The sequence below is a fragment of the Chionomys nivalis genome, chromosome 21 (assembly GCF_950005125.1).
Source record: "Chionomys nivalis chromosome 21, mChiNiv1.1, whole genome shotgun sequence".
Lineage (NCBI taxonomy): Eukaryota > Metazoa > Chordata > Mammalia > Rodentia > Cricetidae > Chionomys > Chionomys nivalis.
The window spans coordinates 8,075,076-8,094,330 of NC_080106.1; the positions used below are offsets into that span (position 1 = coordinate 8,075,076).

A 19,255-nucleotide genomic window follows, 5' to 3' on the forward strand; every position below is an offset into this window, starting at 1 on the left:
TTGAAAATGGAATTGGTGTTTAAAAATTAAATTTCTAAAGATTGTTTCCCTGATCTATGAATATTAAAGTGAATTTATGCGTAGTTTTAAAGAAGCCTGCTGTGGCTAATGCTCTTGTACAGTGTAAAGATTTGTCACTTGTATTGGTTTAATAAAACACTAATTAATCAGTAGCCAGGCAGGAAGTATAGTTGGGACAATCAGACTAAGAGAATTCTGGGAAGAGGAAAGATAGAGACGCAGTTGCAAGCCAGATACAGCAGAAGTAAGATGAGAATGCCTTACCGAGAAAAGGTACGAAGCCACGTACCTAAACATAGACAAGAATTATGGGTTAATTTAAGTTGTAAGAGGTAGTTAGTAACAAGCCTGAGCAATATGCCAAGCAGGTTATAATTAATTTAAGCCTCTGTGTGTTTCTTTTGGACTGAACGACTGCAGGACCGGGCAGGAAAGAAACGTCCATCTACAGAAGCCTATAAATGTGAGCTTTTTCATACGATATTACAGTCTAAAGAAAACCTTTTTAAAAATTGTCTATGTTTGAGGAACAGTTTTTAGCTGTCATGATAGGACCGACATCAGCCATCAAGCCACAATATCCCCATGACTTACTTCCCTGGAAGTAAGATATAAGTCCATCTGGTCTGATTATCCACATGACACTGGAATTCTAATGCTAATGGACCTTCTTGTAGGAGTTACCTAGCCTTTGATCTGACCCAGGAATACTCCTTTATTTTGAAATGTCGTGGTAGTCAGGAATGTAGAATCTTGAGGTTCACCATGGGCCCAAGTTAGAATACACATGTACCATGATTTGGAAGTGCTTGTTTTATTTTGTTTTACTTGACCCTGGGGAATCCAGTCTAGGGCCTTGCGTATTCCAGGTGAGATTCTTGAGTGAGCTGAGGACACTCTGCCCCCTTTTCACTTTTTGAGACAGGCCATCACTAATTACTCAGGCTGACCTTGAATTTGGTCTCTAGCTTGGACTAGCCCTGAACCTTCCATTCTCTTGTTATAGTCTCCTGGTTATCTGAGATTACATGCCTATGCCATCAGGCTGGATGTACAGGTCTTTACTTAGGTCTGGATGTACCAGTTCATCTCTACGTGCCTAGCAGATACACCTCAAGAGCCAGGGGTATGCTGCTTGGGGCCAGTGGCCTAAACTTCACTCCAGCAAGGTACTTCTGAGCAGGCAGCACCACTAGAGCTCAGGTGATCTCTCCTGGGACACCAGGAGAGAGGAGTATGTCTTGGATTCTGGCAGGTGCTGAGACCCTAGTGATGACAGCTAGGCAAGATGGGAGTACAGAGAATCACCTGGAAATTAGTACCACTGGGGCCTTTGGAACTTGGTGCTGTAACTGAATGTCTTACAGATATCAAGTGTTTCTAAATGGAAGGCGTTGTTGTATGTTGCAGAGGATCCTTCCATGAATAGACCAGCCCAAAAGGAAAAGAAGAAACAAACAAACAAAATGCAAATCAAAACCATGCTTTGCTGAATGCTGGCAATGCAGCTGTATAGAGGTGAGAGATACTAAGGGAGCCATATGGACAAGGAGAACAGAGCCCAAGGTCTTACAGAAGGGACTTTGTGTCCACTGGGCCAGGGTGAGAAGTAGGGCAGGTAAATGAGATGGTGGTGCCTACCTGAGTCCCTGTTGGCTGTGCCACAGGCCCTGATGGCCTTGGAAATGTTTACCATGATGTTGAAAGAATAGTTGGAAGGGAAAACCTATGACCTTTCCTTGGAAATAAAGTAAGGTACTCTGCTCAGAGAGAATTTGAACTCATAGAAAGAGCTGGGCAACAGAGTGCCTTGGCTTAGCCTATAGGCTTTGCACAGGATGGGAGGGCAACATGTGGACATCAGGTCCACTGGGGCTATGCTGAAAGTGAGTCAGAGTATCTGTGTTGAACTGTGGGTCACGTGGACAAATTAACTTAACCAAAAATAACTTAAAACAGCATTTCTGGGAATTGCAGTTGAAGGCAGCATTCATTGTAAACAGAAGAGCAAGAGGCGAGAGGAGGAAGACCAGACAGACAAGCAGGCAGACCATTTGACCCTGGGGTCATCACTTCTTAAAGCATTTTTTCCCCTGCATGTGTTTTCATCACACAGCTAGCTCACAGCTTTGCCCTGTCCTAGACCTGGCCACTGGCCTGGGGACAGCAGCTCTCAGCTCTGGGCTGAGTCTACAAGGACATAGGAAGTGCTTCCTGTTGTTGTCATTACTGAAGTCAGCGGGTGGGCAAGCCGATTCTTTGTGAAATGGTCCTTACTTCCTGGGTCTCAGCACCTGGCCCCACGTAAGGATAAACCCCTGCAGGACTCTGGCCTGGATATGTAGGGGTACCCTAATGAGGCAGCACACCTCACTGCCTTCATATGAACGCTGGGGGTGGAAATCTGGGTTTTGCTAGTGGGCTCTCTGGTAATGGGGGATGCTGTTTTCCTGTGACTAGTCAGAACAACTCTGGCCCCTTCTTGGAATCAGGATGTAGAGTCAGGAGCTGTGTGAGTCAAGCAACCAGGATGGGTTGCTAGTGGCTGGTGGCCATATACTGAGAAGTTATACATGTGCTACTCACAAAGTCGTGTGAGAATCTTGTCTCCCAGTAAGGGTGTATCTTGTTCTTAATGTTCAACTATTAAAGGATGAAAACTGGTAAACTGAGGCAGCTTGCTGTGCAGTCCAGTTTGGTTTGACTTCCAAATGCAGGAATTATAGACATATGTGAAATTCCAGATTTATAATTTAACATTTTTTGTGTATTTTATGATCATATTTTATTATTAATATGTGTATATGCACAATAGGGTACATGTCTCCATGTCACTGTATGCATGGAAGTCAGAACACAACCTTGTGAAGTCAGTTTTTCTACCTTTTTACTTTGTTTTCAGGGATTGAACTGAGGCTTGAAAGTCAAATGTTTTCATCCACTGAGCCATTTTACCCTGACCTCTTCATTGACCTTCCTTCCTGAGACAGAATTTCATGCAGCCCAGGTTAACATTGAACTTGCTGTACAGCCAAGGGAAACCCTGAACTTTTGATCCTTCTGCCTCTACCTCCTGGATGCTAGGATTACGGGTGTGAAATATCGTGCCTGGGGATCCAATTTAAGGATTCGTGAATGCTAGGCAGGTACTCTGTCAACACCTCCAGACCCAAATTTAACTTTCTTGATAACTTCTTGGTAATGTCTTTTTAAATTAAACGAATGACCAGGATTGTTTCCTTGAGTTCTATTGACGTTCATAGAGACTGGCTGGTGGCACCCTGCTTATAGGCATCTGTTGTGCTCTGCTGGATACTGGGATGCAGAGTTGAGTCAGGGTCTCCTTTATAGCCCTGGTTGGCCTGGAAATCACAATGTAGGTCAGGCTGGCCTGTAACTCAAAGAGATCCATAATCCTCTGCTTCCCAAGTACTGAGATTAAAGGCATACATCATCATGCCAGGTCAGAATAAGCTTTCTTGACTCCAGTTTGGCCAGGCTTCTACTGAGTGGCTCTGACAAACTGGGTAGTGGTCTGTTGTTGGAGGAGGCCACTTGGAAAAAATCACTCAGAAACCATATTATTTGTTATATTGTTTGGCCAATAACTTAAGCATATTTCTAGCTTGCTCTTATATCCCAGACTAACCCATCTCCATTAATCTGTGTATTGCCACGTGGCTGTGGCTAAGCAGCAAGGTTCCGGCACATCTGTCCCCAGCTGTGGCTACATGGCTTCTCCTTGACTCCCCCTTCTTTCTCCCAGCGTTCAGTTTAATTTTCCTACCTAGCTCTATTCTGCTAAGCCACTGGCCAAAACAGCTTTATTCATTAACCAGTAAAAACAAAACATAGAAGGACTTCCCACACCAGTCTGTGCCTTCATTAAACTGCCTCTGTCTACTTCAGAGCCTCAGGGCCTGGTCTCTGAACAGCCAGTGCCACCTGCCACCACCAGGCAGGTAACAGTGACAAGCCATGGGCACATGGCTAGAATTAGGAGCAGGCATGTCCCAGTGCTCACTGCTTAAGTTACAGGCTGGACCAAGAGTAGCTGCTAGTTCTTCAACTTCCTGCTCCCATGGTACACACAGTAGGCTATTAAGTCATGGAACCCACAAGTCTTTTCCCAAATTTTAAAATCTTGGACCTTTTTCTAATATTTGAAATCTTAAGGTAAGACTGAAGTGAAAACATTGCTATTTTTTATTTTATATCTAGTCTATTTGTGCTATAAATTTTACCAATACTGATAAGGGGGGGGGAATGGAGGATACTGCAGTCCACCCCCTTCCCAGTGGCCACCTTACACCCAGCAATGGCAGAGGCTGTCAGTCTAGCTTGGGTGTCCCATATATCAGCAAATAAAGTTTTTTTGTTTTTGTTTTTTTTTTTTTTTTCTTTTTTTTGACACGGTTTCTCTGTGTAACAGTACTGGCTGGCCTATAACTTGCTTTTGTAGACCAGGCTGCCCTTGAACTTACTGAGATCCGTCTGCCTCTGACCCCCAAATGCTGGGATTAAAGACGTTCACCACCACTGCCTGGTGATAATAAAGTTTTCAGTGTCTGGTCTCTTCCTGTGTAAAAACTTAATGTGGTGAATCCTTTTTTGTGACAGCCCTTTTCCTGGGGAGATGCAACACGTGTCTTCTTACCCTAGATGGGGACCCCAGGGCAGACCAAAGTATGGATTTGGTTAAATTTGGTGAGCCAGTGAGTTTTACTGGGGTTACTTACATGGGTATGGTAAGGGGTTACTTACAGGAGCAGAAGTGACTCAGAAGACAATTGTATCACCATGGCCCACCCCAGTATCTGGGAACCTGGAGCAGACTGCACTGCATGCCTGCAGGCAGCTCAGCAGGTTAAGAGAGTGCCCATTCCAGATACCTCCAGATGCCTGCTCTTGCAAGCAGCTCTGGTTGTTTTTTGCTTTTTCCAGGCAGCTGTCTTGGTCTCAGAGTCTTCTTGGCAACTGTTCTCCTGAGAGTTAACTTCACAGCTCAGCTTCACTTTCATCATCTTGGCAGCTCAGCCACAGCTGTGCTGCTCACTACCTTCCATCTGAATGGACTCTCAGCTTTCCTCTTCATTCCCGCAGGGAAGGGCCTAGTGAGTCTGGTCAGTTTCAGGGACTTCCGGAAGCTATTTTGAGTTGTTTACCTTCCTGCTCCAGAAGCTTCCTTGCAGGATGGAATGTTTCAATCTTGGAGAAAGGTATTACACAACAATCTCTAGAAGTGGAATTGCTATAGGATTCTCTTATATGTTTTTCAAATTGTACCTGGCCAGATGTGCTGTGTTCTTTTTCTGTGGCTCCCAGAGCTCTGTGGAATTTGTTATAAGGAAAGCATTTAATTTAAAGATGTAAAAACAGGCTTTTGGCACATGCTACAGTGGCTAAGACTGCTATTCTGTCTGATGACCTGACCTAGACAAAAGCCCAGGACTGTTTATGGGTTTGGGAGAAGCAGTGGTTGGTGGTGTTTCATCTTTCTCTGGAAAAGCATTGTGTTATGGTAGGAAAACTCAAAGCTACATTTGTGTGTATAACTTTCAACAAGAGACAGTTGTGCAGAAAAAAGTAAGAGGATAATATTTTGTCTTCTCAGATGGCGCCCAGAACTGAGACCCCTGTCAGCAGCATCAGCAACAGTCTGGAGAATGCATTGCATACATCAGCACATTCCACGGAGGAATCCTTGCCCAAGAGGCCTTTGGGAAAGCATGGCAAAGGTGGGTGAGTTATGCTAGACATTAGTGAGAAGTCCCAGGTGCAGGGAGACGGCATCCACAGTACAGAGCTGTGGGCTACTGGGACATAGTGTTGTTGTTAGTGAGAGAAAGAGTCAGCTCAGGACCCCAAGACAAAGTCTGTTTTAGCACAAGGGAGATTTATTTGCCCCAGTGGGACAGAGGACAGGAAATAAGACACATAGATGGGAGATAGAGGATGAGAGAGAAGGAAGAGGGACAGGGACATTTATTTGTCTAGGAAGGACAAAGGACTGCCTCGATAGAGAGGAGACAGACATGGCATATAGGAATATGGTGGTTTTGTAAAGGTACAAGGGGGAATCCCATGTTAGGATGAGGTATTTAATTGACCATGTTAATTAAGTGAGCCAAAGGGAGTTTTTGATTGCTGGACCTCAATATCTTGATAGTTGGACCTTGGTAGTCAGCCTCAGGAGGAGGAAGTGGCCAAATAAGGGGCTAGACCTTGGTGGCTAGCTTTAGGGATGCAGTCTAAGGGTTTTTAGCAAGGCTGAGGGAATCAGGAAGAACGGTAAGGCCTGCCAGAGCCATGTTTTCCACATTTGAGCTGGCCAAAGTCCCTTCAATCAGACATGCTCAGAGGGGGTTGTTTTCTTTCTAGTTCTCCCAAGGAACTCAAGACCACATTTCAACAATGTAAACTTTAAATACTGGTGTATTTAAAAAAAGAAAAAAAAAGAAAGGTTTAAATACCCTCTGCTCCTCACACCAGAACCAAACCTAGAATCTAAAGCTGCTGGGCCATAGAGCACTTCTTCCCAACTCAGTGGTCTCCTGAGACTCACCCCATTCTGATGTGGTGATAGGTACTCCTATCTTCACTTACTCAGTGCCACCAGCCTCAGTGAAGTTCCACATTCCTCGTGCCACTGAACAAGTGCAATTTTTAAAAGTGTATTTGGAGTGTGGGTTTGCTGAGTGTAGATCTGCAGCTGATGAAACCTCTCACTACAGGCCCTGGGCCTCCTCGCTTTCTGCCAGATTGATTCTGAAAGCACCTGGGCAGGCACAAAGCGATTATTTTAAATTAGATGAAGTTATTTGTGGGACCAAGTCTTAGCAGAGTTAGGCAGGGACATCTGTCCTGACTGGTCATGTCCCTTGAGGCTCCTGGGAGTCTGTCCATCCCTACTCATGATTTGCTCTGCTTTGCTACTTGTAGCTGTTTTGCCTTTTGTAAGTTGAGCTGGTCCTTCTGCGCTTCTCTGTCTCTTGTGTCTCAAGCATCAGCTTTTTATCTCACAGGTGCATTCCATGCTGTTGCTTTAAAGGCCTGAGCTCACTGTATGTAGAGTGCTGTCTGCTCTGCTAGGTTGCAGCTCAGGGTGTGTCTGCTTCTTTGCCACTGTGCCACATCTGTGTCTTAAGACCATGGCACAGGGGAGAGCAGTGGGTGACAGCAATGCTGGAAAGCCTGTTCTCCCACCTTGCATTAGCTGCAAGGTCACAGTTCGCATGATGCAGGCTGTTCCCAGGAGACTATGTCCCTCTGTTGACTGTCCCACCAGGTCTTCCTAGCAGTGTGACCTCAGAATGGAGTTGGCACCTAGAGTGCAGGGCTGCCTGCTGGAGAGTCAGCTGAGTGCAGGGCCTCTTCTGAGGGCTGATTGTTTTCTGTAGCACTCTCCAGACCAAGTAGGGTATCCACCCTGTGCCACAGTGCTTTTTCTTTTTTCTTTTTTTTTCTTTTGGTTTTTCGAGACAGGGTTTCTCTGTAGCTTTAGTGCCTGTCCTGGAACTAGCTCTTGTAGACCAGGCTGGCCTCGAACTCCCAGAGATCCGCCTGCCTCTACCTCCCGAGTGCTGGGATTAAAGGCGTGCGCCACCACCGCCCGGCCACAGTGCTTTTTCTTGAGACATGACCAAGATCCTAGGTTGTGGAATATAATTTCCTTTTCTTTTCTTTTCTTTTTTCTTTCTTTCTTTCTTTCTTTCTTTCTTTCTTTCTTTCTTTCTTTCTTTCTTTCCTTCCTTCCTTCCTTCCTTCCTTCCTTCCTTCCTTCCTTCTTTCCTTCCTTCCATTCTTTCTTTTTTAAAGATTTAATTTTATGTTTATGGGTATTTTGTCTGCATGTATGTCTGTGCCATTTCTGTATAGTGTCTGTGGAGGTCAGAAGAGGACATTGGTTCCCTGGGACAGGAGTTACAGACAGTTGTGAGCATGGATGCTAGGAACTGAATCCAGGTTTTCTGGAAGATCAGCCAGTGCCCTAACTACTGAGAAACCTCTTCAGCCTCTGGGTATAAATTAACAACATGGCTGTTGTCTGTTGCTCTCTGATTGTATTCTTTAGTGCTGAGGGGGATAAAGGTTCAGCAGCTGTAGCAATGACTGTGGTGGAGCACACTGGAGAGATTGTCCTGTAAGACCATGCTGCCCACTTTTAGCCAGCCCAGCATCCCACCACTCATCAGTAACCCAACACCAGGAGTTTCTTCTGTCCAGCATAGGCAGGTAAACTAGCTGAGTTTTTGGTGCCTTTCTCATGATCCCTTCTCCTGTGCTTGGCATTGGTCTGCGGTTACTGTAGTCTGAAGTTTTACCTAGTTTTCTCTTAGAAGTCTTTTTTTGTTTTGTTTTGTTTTTTTGAGACAGCATTTCTCTGTAGCTTTGGAGCCTATCCTGGAACTAGCTCTTGTAGACCAGGCTAGCCTCGAACTCACAGAGATCTGCCTCCCTCTGCCTCCCGAGTGCTAGGATTAAAGGCTTACGCCACCACGGCCCGGCTGAGAAGTCTTATAGTAATATGATAGAGCTTGCAGAATAATCAGGCTTTGGACAACATTCCTAAAACATCTGGTGTTCCCACTTTCTCACAGTGCTCTCAGTGATCCTGAGAGCATGGAATCGAAACCCATATTCCCAGGAGTAATACACCCTATTTTCCAGAAGAGATTTAAGTCACAAGTGAGCTCCTGAGACACAAACCTGTGCTGTGGGGGATGAAGAGAGTGGGAAGGAGAATGAAGGTGTTATTGCCAGAGAACACTCACTTTCGGTGCTGTTTCTTATCTTTATATGTAGGAGCAGAGGTCTTGGTTTTATACGGAAGTCCACAGGCCTGGTGATTGGTTGTCTCCCTTCTTCCCTGCCATGGTTGGGGACCATTGTACAAAAGATAATTCATCTCAGGTCCCAGTCTCTGTGCCAGTTGTTACTGGTGCCAAAGGATTAGGAGGTGTAAGAGGAGACATCCCCAGAGATGCTCAGTGTAGGAGGTTCTGTGCCTTCACAACTAGAACTGGAGTCTGTCTCTGGCAAGACAGGGAAGGGGTTGCTTCTGTCACCTTGATTAAACAGCAGACCTAAAGTAATCTCTGAACTCAGCTTCTTTTTATTCTTAAAAATGTTGGACTTGAAGGAATTTATGTTTAAGTATATACTGTCTGTAGCAACTTTACACCATCAGACAAAGTGGAATATTTCAGCCAGAGCACTGTACTGAGGCTATGGTTCTGTACTGAGGCTATGGCTTTGTTATGTACTGTTATTATGATGAAGAGCAGCTTAAGGACTGAACCTTGAGCCAGGGCACTGATGGAGCACGCTTTTAGTCCAGCACTCAGGAGGCAGAGGCAGGCGGATCTCTGTGAGTTCAAGGCTAGCCTGGTCTACGAGAGTTTCAGAGCATCCAGGGCTACACAAAGAGACCCTGTCTCAGGAAAAGCAAACAAACAAAGACTGAACCTCAAAAGTCTTAGGCTTTTCTTTCTTTTTCTTTTTTTTTTTCTTTGTTTGTTTTTCGAGACAGGGTTTCTCTGTTGCTTTGGAACCTGTCCTGGAACTATCTACATAGACCAGACTGACCTGGCCTTAAACTCTCAGAGATGGGTCTGCCTCTGCCTTCCAGTGCTGGGATTAAAGGTGTGTGCCACCACCACCTGGCAATATTTTGGTTTCTGAGACAAGGTTTCTTTGTGTAGCCCTCGTTGACCTGGAACTCTTGTTTTAGAGCAGGCTGGCCTCAAACTCACAGAGATTTACCTGCCTCTGCCTCCTGGGATTAAAGTACTGGGATTAAAAGCGAGTTCTACCACACCCAGCTTATTCTTGGACTTTAATAAAGAAACTCAAAATACGAGCATGAGTTTTAACAAGACAGGAACTGGAGATAAAAAGCTAATTTCTGAAACCACAGCTGTGTGTCCTCTCCTGAGGTGCCCTGGGATCACAGTTGGCAGGCCTTTGGGCATGGATCAGCCTGGTTCTGCATTTGATTCTCACTGTGAGTTAGCAGAGGTCAGAGCTTTGCAGTGAGTGGCTACCCCCAGATCACACAGTGTTATTTTACTGTACTTATTACTTTACTTTTTGGGTTTTAATTTATTATTGTCATTATTATTTTGCAGTGCTGGGAATCGACCCTCGGGCCTTGCACATGTGTACTAGGTCAGTGCTTTCCCCGTTTCTAAGCAGGCTGCTCACAGCCTTCCTCAGCAGTTCTTTGAACCAAGGCACATGCAAAACTAGCCAAATGACTGCTTCCTCAGTTTCCCTAAAGAAAATGAGGCTGGGGATTTGGGATTGAGCTTCTATAATCAGTGGGTGAGTTGGAGGAAGTATAGTGTATACCTTTCACTTTCAGACTCTACTTTGAGCTAATATCTCACCACTTTAGATAAATATAAGAATCTGGGCTAGAGAGGTGGTTCAGCAGCCTAGAACACAGGCTACTCTTTAAGAGGACCCAGGTTTGATTCCAAATGATGACTCAAAACCATAGTAACTCCAATCCCAGGGAATCCATTGCTCTTTCCTGACCTCTGTGGGCATCAGACATACATGTGGTACACACACATACATGTAGGCAAAACATGCATGCACATAAAATTAAGAAAATTAAAAAACCAAAACTCTAAGAACCTTGCAACTATGTGTGTATATACTGACTCTTCAGAGTCAGTACTGAACGTCCAGATGTGTCTTGGTAACAGGGTTTACACCTCTGCAAGTGGCAGGTGCTGTGCATGAGGGTGGTTACAGTGCTGACCTGGTTCCCCACGTGCCCTGTGTAGACGTGCCACATGTATCGTAGCTTAGCTGTTGTATACCTTGTGCCCAGTGATATGTCCTTATGGTTTTTGCATATATTTTGAGAAGGGGAAAGAAGGATAGTCTTTGAATGCTCTGTGTGTTTACCCCCTGGCTGCCCTTTTTCTCCCAGTTGATTTTGTACAGCTCTGCGGATATGGACTCTGCCCATTGTCATTAGCCTGAAGATGTGGTTCCCTGTGACTTCATTCTTGCTGACCATGGAATGCTTGACTGAGCTGGTTTTGCTCTTTAGCTTTGCCAGAGGCGTTTTGTCTGCTGGCCTCCTTTAATGAGAGTCTTCCTGCAGTGTGCGATTGGCTGTCTGTATGCCAGTGCCATTTTTCTCTGGTTGTTTTTACAGTTTTCTTTGGTCCCTACATGAGGTTTTTCTTATAACTCTTTTACTTCTTACACCAAGTCTGGAGGATTTCCAGCTGTTACGGACTCACTCCTCCTCCTCCTCCTCCTCCTCCTCCTCCCTCCTCCCCAGCTGGCACTCCAGGGGCTGTGTGTGCTGTGCCCTCACCATGTCAGAGCCTATAAACTGTCCTCCTCTTTAGACAGGACACTTTCTTCTTCTTCTTCTTCTTCTTCTTCTTCTTCTTCTTCTTCTTCTTCTTCTTCTTCTTCTTCTTCTTCTTCTTCTTCTTCTTCTTCTTCCTCCTCCTCCTCCTCCTCCTCCTCCTCCTCCTCCTCCTCCTCCTCCTCCTCCTCCTCTTCCTCCCTCCTTCCTCCTCCTTTCTTTCTTCATGTCTGTGTGAACCTGTCAGAAGCCCTGAAACTGGAGTTACAGACAGGCATAAGCTGTTGTGTGGGTGCTGAGAATTGAACCCAGGTCCTTTTGAAGAGTAGACAGTGCTCTTAACCTTGAGCCATCTCTCCAGCTCCAGACAGGACACTTTCTTTGCTCTATAAATTCAGTTCCTCTTGTTATTCCCAGCCTGTTGTCCCACTGGATGTTCTTACATCAAATAATGTATTTATGTCTGTCCGTCCATCCGTCTCTCCCTCCCTCCTTCCCTTTCTCTCTCTTTGTGGTTATTTTTGCTTTGCTTTATTGAGGTGGGATCTCACATAGCCCAGGTTGGCTTCAAACTCAGCTGCATAGCTGATGATGGCTCAACTGCATAGCTGATGATGGCCCTGGACTTACAATGTCCCTGTCCCTACCTCCCTAATGCTGGGGTTAAGGTTTGGCTACCACATCCAGCAGATTGATTGTTCTGGTACTGATGGTAACTAGGGGTGCAGAGATAGTTTGTTTTCTCCACTGAGCACAGAATTAAAAGGTAGGAAAGTGGTTTGAAAAGCTAAGATAGAAAGAAGATACCTTGATAACAGGGCTTGAACCTGGGAGTCGCAGCAGAGCCACTGTATGATACCAGGGAACTTGGGTCTGCTTTCTTAGTCTCATTAATAAAATAATTTAAGAAAGGACACAAGCTGGGTGGTGGCGGCGGCACACGCCTTTAATCCCAGCACTCAGGTAGCAGAGGCAGACGGATCTTTGTGAGTTTGAGGTCAGTCTGGTTTACAGAGCAAGTTCCAGGACAGGCTCCAAAGCTACACAGAGAAACCTGTCTCAAAAAAATAAATAAATAAAAAATAAAAAAAAAAACTCACAAAAAAAAGGTGGAGGGTGGGGAGATGACACACAAATGGAAGCTTGAAGACAATTTACTATAATCTGAAAGGAAAACCCAAGGCAGGCAAGCTATAAATCTCACAGCTGCCCGGAGGAGAATAGAGGTGATAGGCTAGTATAGAGGGTAGCCACATGGCAGCAAGCGACCACACAGAGGGTACTTTTGGAAAAGATCATGGGAGCCTAAAGTTCCCCTTACTTTTGTGTTCCTGTAGTAAAACACAATGACCAAGGCAACACATAGAAGAAAGAGTTTATTTTGCTTAACATGGTTCCAGAGAGTTAGAGTTTATAATGTTAGGTCAGCGGCAGTATACAGTGCGGTGGGTGGGGCAGCACGCTGAAAGCTCACAGTTTTGAACCACAGGAACAAAGAAGAGCCAGAAAACTGGAACTGTCACAAGTCTTTTAAACTCGTAAAGCCCACTGGATGGTGGTGGCACATGCTTTTAATCCCAGCATTTAGGAGGCACAGGCTGATGGATCTCTGTGAGTTTGAAACCAGCCTGGACTACAGAGCAAGTTCCAGACATCCAGGGCTACCCAAAGAAACTCTGTCTCGAAAAACAATCAAAACCAAACCAAAAGAAAAAAAAAACCTTTTAACACGTTTCAGTGACATACTTCCTCCAACAATACCATAAGTTCAAAACCTCCCCAAATAATGCCATCAACTGGGAACCAAGTGTTCAAGCGCCCAGACGGTGGAGAACATTTGCATTCAAACCACCATTTAGGACCAGAGTTTGATTCCCAGCACCTAAATGTTGGCTCAAAATCATCTATAACTCCAGTCCCGGGAGTTTCTGTGCCTTCTTCTGACCTCCACAGGCACCAGGCACACATGTGGTACACATACATATATTTCGGCAAAACATTCATACACATAAAATAAAAAATTTGAAAAAATTTTTAAGAAAAAAGGGAATTTCAGGTAGCTTGTTTTTCACAGGATGGTCCTAGCCCTGTGAACCTGGTGGCCTAGTCCTGTGGGACTCAGTTTTTTTTTTTGTTTCTGCTTGTTCATCATTTCCCCCTTTCCTGCCCCTCTGGTTTTGTCCTCTAGGTGAGAACCATTGTTGTAGCTCACAGCCTGGCAGCATCTCAAGCCCCAGTGCTGTCTGCATTGGTTTGCTGTGCTGTAGTCCTCTGGAGCTGGGCTAGGGTTTCTCTGCCCAGCTTACAGGGACCCAGTAACTGCCAGTTCTATGAGCAGCAAGCCTCATACCACCAGCAGGCCATCTGAAAAGAGCTGTGAGCTGACCAGAGCCTATAGGAGAGCTCAGAATTCCTTCACATGCCATCATGGTTGTGGCCCTGGCTCTGGTCTGGTCTCGTTTGACATCACTCTCATAGTGGTTGAGAGCAACTGTCCCTGCCCTGCCCCTGGACCCTGGCATGCATCAGCTGGCTTGTCTACATAGTCCTGAGTAAAATCCAGGGGACACAGTGCCAGACCTGCACATGCTTCTCTTGAGTACCTGCTGTCAGCCTCATTTCTGTGATCATACAATTTAGTGCAGAGCTGTGTGTGTATCTTCCCCAGAAGATAGAGGAAAGGAACAGCATTGCAAGCCAGTACTCAGACCACCAGTAACTGTAGGAGGTAGGTATCCTTTGGTTAAAGTTGATCAAGAATCAGAATGCTGCACAGTGCAGAGGGGTGTGTGTATCTATATACCTTGCTTCAGCCTATAGGTGCCAGTGCACCAGCCAGAACACGTCCTCCTCACTCAGTGACTGATGATTAAGGGGTCCATATGTTAACTCTGACTGACTGATTTTGAACTTGAAATCTTGCATTTTCTCTGTGTTAAGTTTTGCTCCAAAGTGCTAAAGCATTCTGTGGGTGAGAGCCATACTATACATTGTGCAGGAGACAAAACTGGTTTCCTTGATTGGAATTGTATGTAATTCTTGAGTATTTATGTAGCTTGATTTCTGAATAGCATCAGAAAGCATAAATAACCCTTGGAGATGCTTTTCTGTGACTGTTATTATTTAAGGAGGCTTATTTTGAAGCTGAGCATCAAACCAGACTACTCTTTTTTTTTTGTTTTTGTTTTTTTTGTTTTTGTTTTTGGTTTTTCGAGACAGGGTTTCTCTGTGGTTTTTTGGAGCCTGTCCTGGAACTAGTTCTGTAGACCAGGCTGGTCTCGAACTCACAGAGATCCGCCTGCCTCTGCCTCCCGAGTGCTGGGATTAAAGGCGTGCGCCACCACCGCCCGGCCCAGACTACTCTTGATCTGGAGAGATGGTTCAGCAGTTACGAGCACAGGCTGTTCTTCCAAGTCTGATTCCCAGCACCCACGTGGCAGCTCACACCTGTCTAATTCCAGTTCCAGGGGATGCAGTGTCCTCACACAAACACACATGCATACAAAACAGTGCACATTAAAAAAAAAAAAAGACACCAAGGGGCTGGAGAGATGGCTCAGTGGTTAAGAGCATTTCCTGCTCTTCCAAAGGTCCTGAGTTCAGTTCCCGGCAACCACATGGTGGCTCACAACCATCTGTCATGAGGTCTGGTGCCCTCTTCTGGCCTGCAGACATACACACAGACAGAATATTGTATACATAATAATAATAATAATAAAAAAGACACCAATGCACATTTTAAAAAGTTCAAAATAGACTACACAACTCACTGTCCCAAAAGCCTCATGAGATGCTGAGCCTAGATTTGATTGTGAGCAGCATGTGTTCCTGCGTGGGTGTGATCTTTGGGCCTACACCCGGCACCTGTCTTGATGACAGTAAGATATTAGAATCATTTGAGGAACTTTTGACTAGCTGGTGCCCTGTTAAAACCTCTCCTTTGCCATTCTTGAAGCAGCAATGGCCGTCAGAGAGGCAGTAAGGGAAAGATGGTGAAACAAACTGACTGGTGGTGGACACGCTTTTAATCCCAGCACTCAGAGAGACAGAGGCAGGCGGATCTCTGTGAGTTTGAAGTCAGCTTGATTTATAGAGTGAGTTCCAGGACAGCCAAAGCTACACAGAGAAACCCTGTCTTGAAAACCAAAAACAAAACAAAAAAGATGGTGTAATAGTAACAACCAGGAAAAGTCAGTTCACCCCTCTCAGCAGTTATACGTATAGAATAAAAATAAAAAATATAGAAAACATATTTCTCCAGTGTAGCCAGACCTACATAGAGAGACTCTGTCTCAAAATAAATAAATAGAAATAAATAAATCTTTTTTAAAAATGGAAAAAAAAAAGGTTGAGAAAAGCATTCCCTGGTGCCCATGAAGCTTCCAAGATACCAGTTGCCGTACACTGTAGCCCTGGAAGCCGTTCAAACCACTGGGCAGAGTTCTGGAAAGGTTCTGCCCTAAAGGCAGCTAAAAAAATGCAATGCCCATTGTGTTTGAAGTCTCTGACCTTGTCCAGAGTAGGAGGTGGCAGCACCCTCTCGTTGCTCCAGCCAGCTCTACAGGTGTAAGGTGCCTTTGGTGTGAGAATCATAATTACCAGTTCCTAAAATCCCAGCAGTTGTCTGGGAGTCGAGACTTTTCTTGTGCGTGGTGCTGCTTGGAGATGCCTGACCTCTCAATCTCATACCCCTCAACTTTGTTCAGTTGTGTGAGTTTTGTTTGTCTTTTGTGATGTTGGGGCTGGATCTCTGGAACCTAGGCCCATAAACATACGAGGCATGTGCTCTGCCACAGAGCCAGTCCAGTTCCTATAATCATGGCCTCTAGTGACTCCAAGTTTGAGAGTAAACTGAAACATGGTGTTTTATTACATTTATTTACTTATACTATTTAATGTGTATGCTGTGATGTGGCACATCTGTGGAGGTCAGAGGACTTGTGTGAGTTGGTTCTCTTCTTCATCTCTTGGGTCCTGGGGATTGAATCAGGCCATCATGCTTGGTGGTAGGTACCCTTACCTGCTAAGCTGCTGCCCTGACATTAGGAGCCTGGAAGAAGAACCTACAATGAGTTGGGTGCTGAGGCTGGCAGCAATAATGCAGTGAGATCTGTACTTGGTTTAAAACATATTTCATGGGCAGTGGGCTGGCTGTGAGTGCTTGGCCTGGCTCCAAAATGCTTTTATCTGTAAACAACTAAATGATATTCATCTACTTTGCCTGTTTTCCTGTTCAGCCCTGAGTCACTTCCCTTAGTCCAAATGGATTTTTCCTTTTTCCTTTCTCATACACCCTGATACTCTTTGGTTTGGGAACACTGGGTACAGATTGATTATCTGGGCAGGGCAGGCACTGGTCCTACAGTCTGTTGCTTAGAGAAGGAGGATGGTCTAGAATGGTGTCACTGGGACTGTGTAGAGGGGTCGCTTCCTGCTGACTGTAGCTGAAGGAGTGGCAAGGGTGGCAAGAGATGATGGCACATCTCTTCCTCCATTTCTGCTGCAGCTGGCGCGTGCCAGTGCCGAGTGCTCTGCTGCAGTGTGGTGCAGCATCCAAACTGGGGCTCTATTGTAGTGTCTGTCTCCGCTCTCGAGCCCAGCTTCACTACAGTGGGTGGAGAGCAGCTGTCAGTGGTGCTAGAGCAAATTGTGTAGCCATGTGCCAAGAAAGCTGTTCACACAAATAGGAGGAGGTAGTTTGGTCTGTATGCTAGTCAGTTCAGACAGCACTAATAAAAGACACTTGAATACTGGAAATGTCCATTCTTCATCATCCAAAGTAGTAGCCCCACACACATGTCTGTTCAATACCTAGACCAGAATTTAGTCCATTTTTATTCCATTTTAGTACATTTAAAGAAATAGCATAGTTAGTGACTCCAGCATGGAGCACCACAGGTGTAGGAACCTCCCAGTACACCTCATAGAGCAGAGTAAGGTTACCATTGTCCAGAATTTTTTTCCTCCTCTAGGTCTTTTGTCTATAAAACTTCTGGGTTGTCCCTCAACATGTCCCAGTACTGGCATTCTGGAAGGCTCTGTCTTTGCTGACCAGAAGAGTATACCTGCAGGGAGTGTAAAGCCTAGTGAGTGTGTCACTGTCCATCACTAGAGTTCAGAGTGTGCAGAAAGCTCTGCAGAATATGGAGGTGGCTTCCTGGAATCCTGGAAGCTCAACCAACCTAGCAATCCTTCTCAGTTGTGGTCTTCACCAGTTGCCTGAGCAATGGGTTATGTGACTCTCATGCCCATGCAAAGTGACTGCCTGGAAGAAGCAGTCGAGTTCCTGGATGGTATCAGTCAGCACTGTCGTCTGGGGGAGGATGTGTGTGCTCAGATAGAGAGCTTAATTGTGAACACATGTTTGGGCTTGCCTGGAAACAGTGCTAATAGTTTAATGGTATCATTTCTGAGGAGAAAGGTTTGGAACATGAAGTAGAGCAAGGCTTCAGAGCTCCGTGGTGACAGCAGATCTCCTTTAGCATGGTCAGTTCCCAACCTCGTGGTCATGTCACAGTGCCTGGGGGCCACTGTAATTCCTCCTAGACCTTGCCGTTGGAGCTTCCATTTTTGCCCTAGTGGCAAAGCTGAGCAACAGCGCACAGGTCCATGGAAAGACCCTCAAGACTGTGCCAGACTTCTTCTCATGTGGAACATTCACTGTGGGAGACATGGTTATAAATTTCCGAGAATTAGACACAGTTTTTGACTGTCTTGACGGACAGCACAAGAGCTCACAAATGTGCTGTCCAACTCAGACTCCCTACACTCCCTTTCTTGGAATTTGGTTGGTATCTGAGTATCCCTTAGTCTTCCAAGATGCCAATACCAGCTGAGGCTGGTCTTGGTTCTGGCAGCCTTGTATGGAATAGCTACTTGTCACATGCCCAGCAATCATTTGTATCTCAAAGTCTTACTGCATTCTTTAATTTTGTGTTTGTTTTTGCAGTGAGTGTTGAAAAAATAGACCTGAAGGGATTATCACACACGAAAAATGACAGAAGTGTTGAGTGTTCCTTTGAGGTAAGATGCTGTTTTCCCTCACCTTGGAGGTATGGAGGGCACACTTGTCATGAGTAGCCACTTCATGTGCTAGAATAAAAGCTGTGCTTCTTGTAGAACAGTGGTGCTGAGTGAGATGGAGCCTGTCTGGGGCTGGTGTCTGGGGTGGGCTAGGGTATTGGGGGACAGCCACCTTCTCAGGGAGAAGCTAAGCTCTAAAAAATATCAAGTCAGAGGGCTGGAGAGATGGCTCAGAGCTTAAGAGTACTGATTGCTCTTCCAGAGGTCCTGAGTTCAATTCCCACCAACCACATGGTGGCTCACAACCATCTGTAATGAGATCTGGTGCCCTCTTCTGGCTTGCAGGCATACATGGAGGCTGAACACTGTGTACATAATAAATAAATAAATCTTTAAAAAAAAAAAAAGCACATCAATTCAGTCCCTGTCACCATGGGTCTGGAGGCTATGGCACTGGGCACTCCAGGATAGTAAGTCCCCTAGATGAGACACATACAAGCTGACTATGTGGCCATGACATGTGCTCAAAACTGACACATACAAGCTGACTATGTGACCATGGGCATGTGCTCAAAACTAATGTACCATAGAAAGGGCTGTCTTGTGTGAGAGCGGCTTGCCATAACAAAGGCTTAGACAAGCCTCAAAGTTCCCTTTATTCCCTGTTACAGTGTTCAGGGGGCCAGAACACAGTCCTGGCTGACTCCAGATTTTACTGTGAGCATGTCCGCAGGATATAGTCTTTGACTTAGTAGTCCAAGATGGCAGCTAGGGCTCTAGTGCTCACTTGATGGTGGGCAGGATGCAGGCTAGGGAGAAGGAACATACTCAGGAGCAGCTGGAGAGGCTTCTGCTTATGTTTTGTTGACAAGA

General features: G+C 45.4%; 1 protein-coding gene across 1 annotated transcript in view; it reads left to right on the forward strand.

Moving 5' to 3' along the window:
- Zcchc14 (zinc finger CCHC-type containing 14) overlaps positions 1–19,255 on the forward strand; it is a 57,313-nt gene that overhangs the window by 18,302 nt on the left and 19,756 nt on the right. The window contains exons 2-3 of the mRNA XM_057753537.1: positions 5,636–5,759; positions 18,309–18,382. Coding sequence (XP_057609520.1) covers positions 5,636–5,759; positions 18,309–18,382 — 198 coding nt within the window. The remainder of the gene's footprint in view (positions 1–5,635; positions 5,760–18,308; positions 18,383–19,255) is intronic.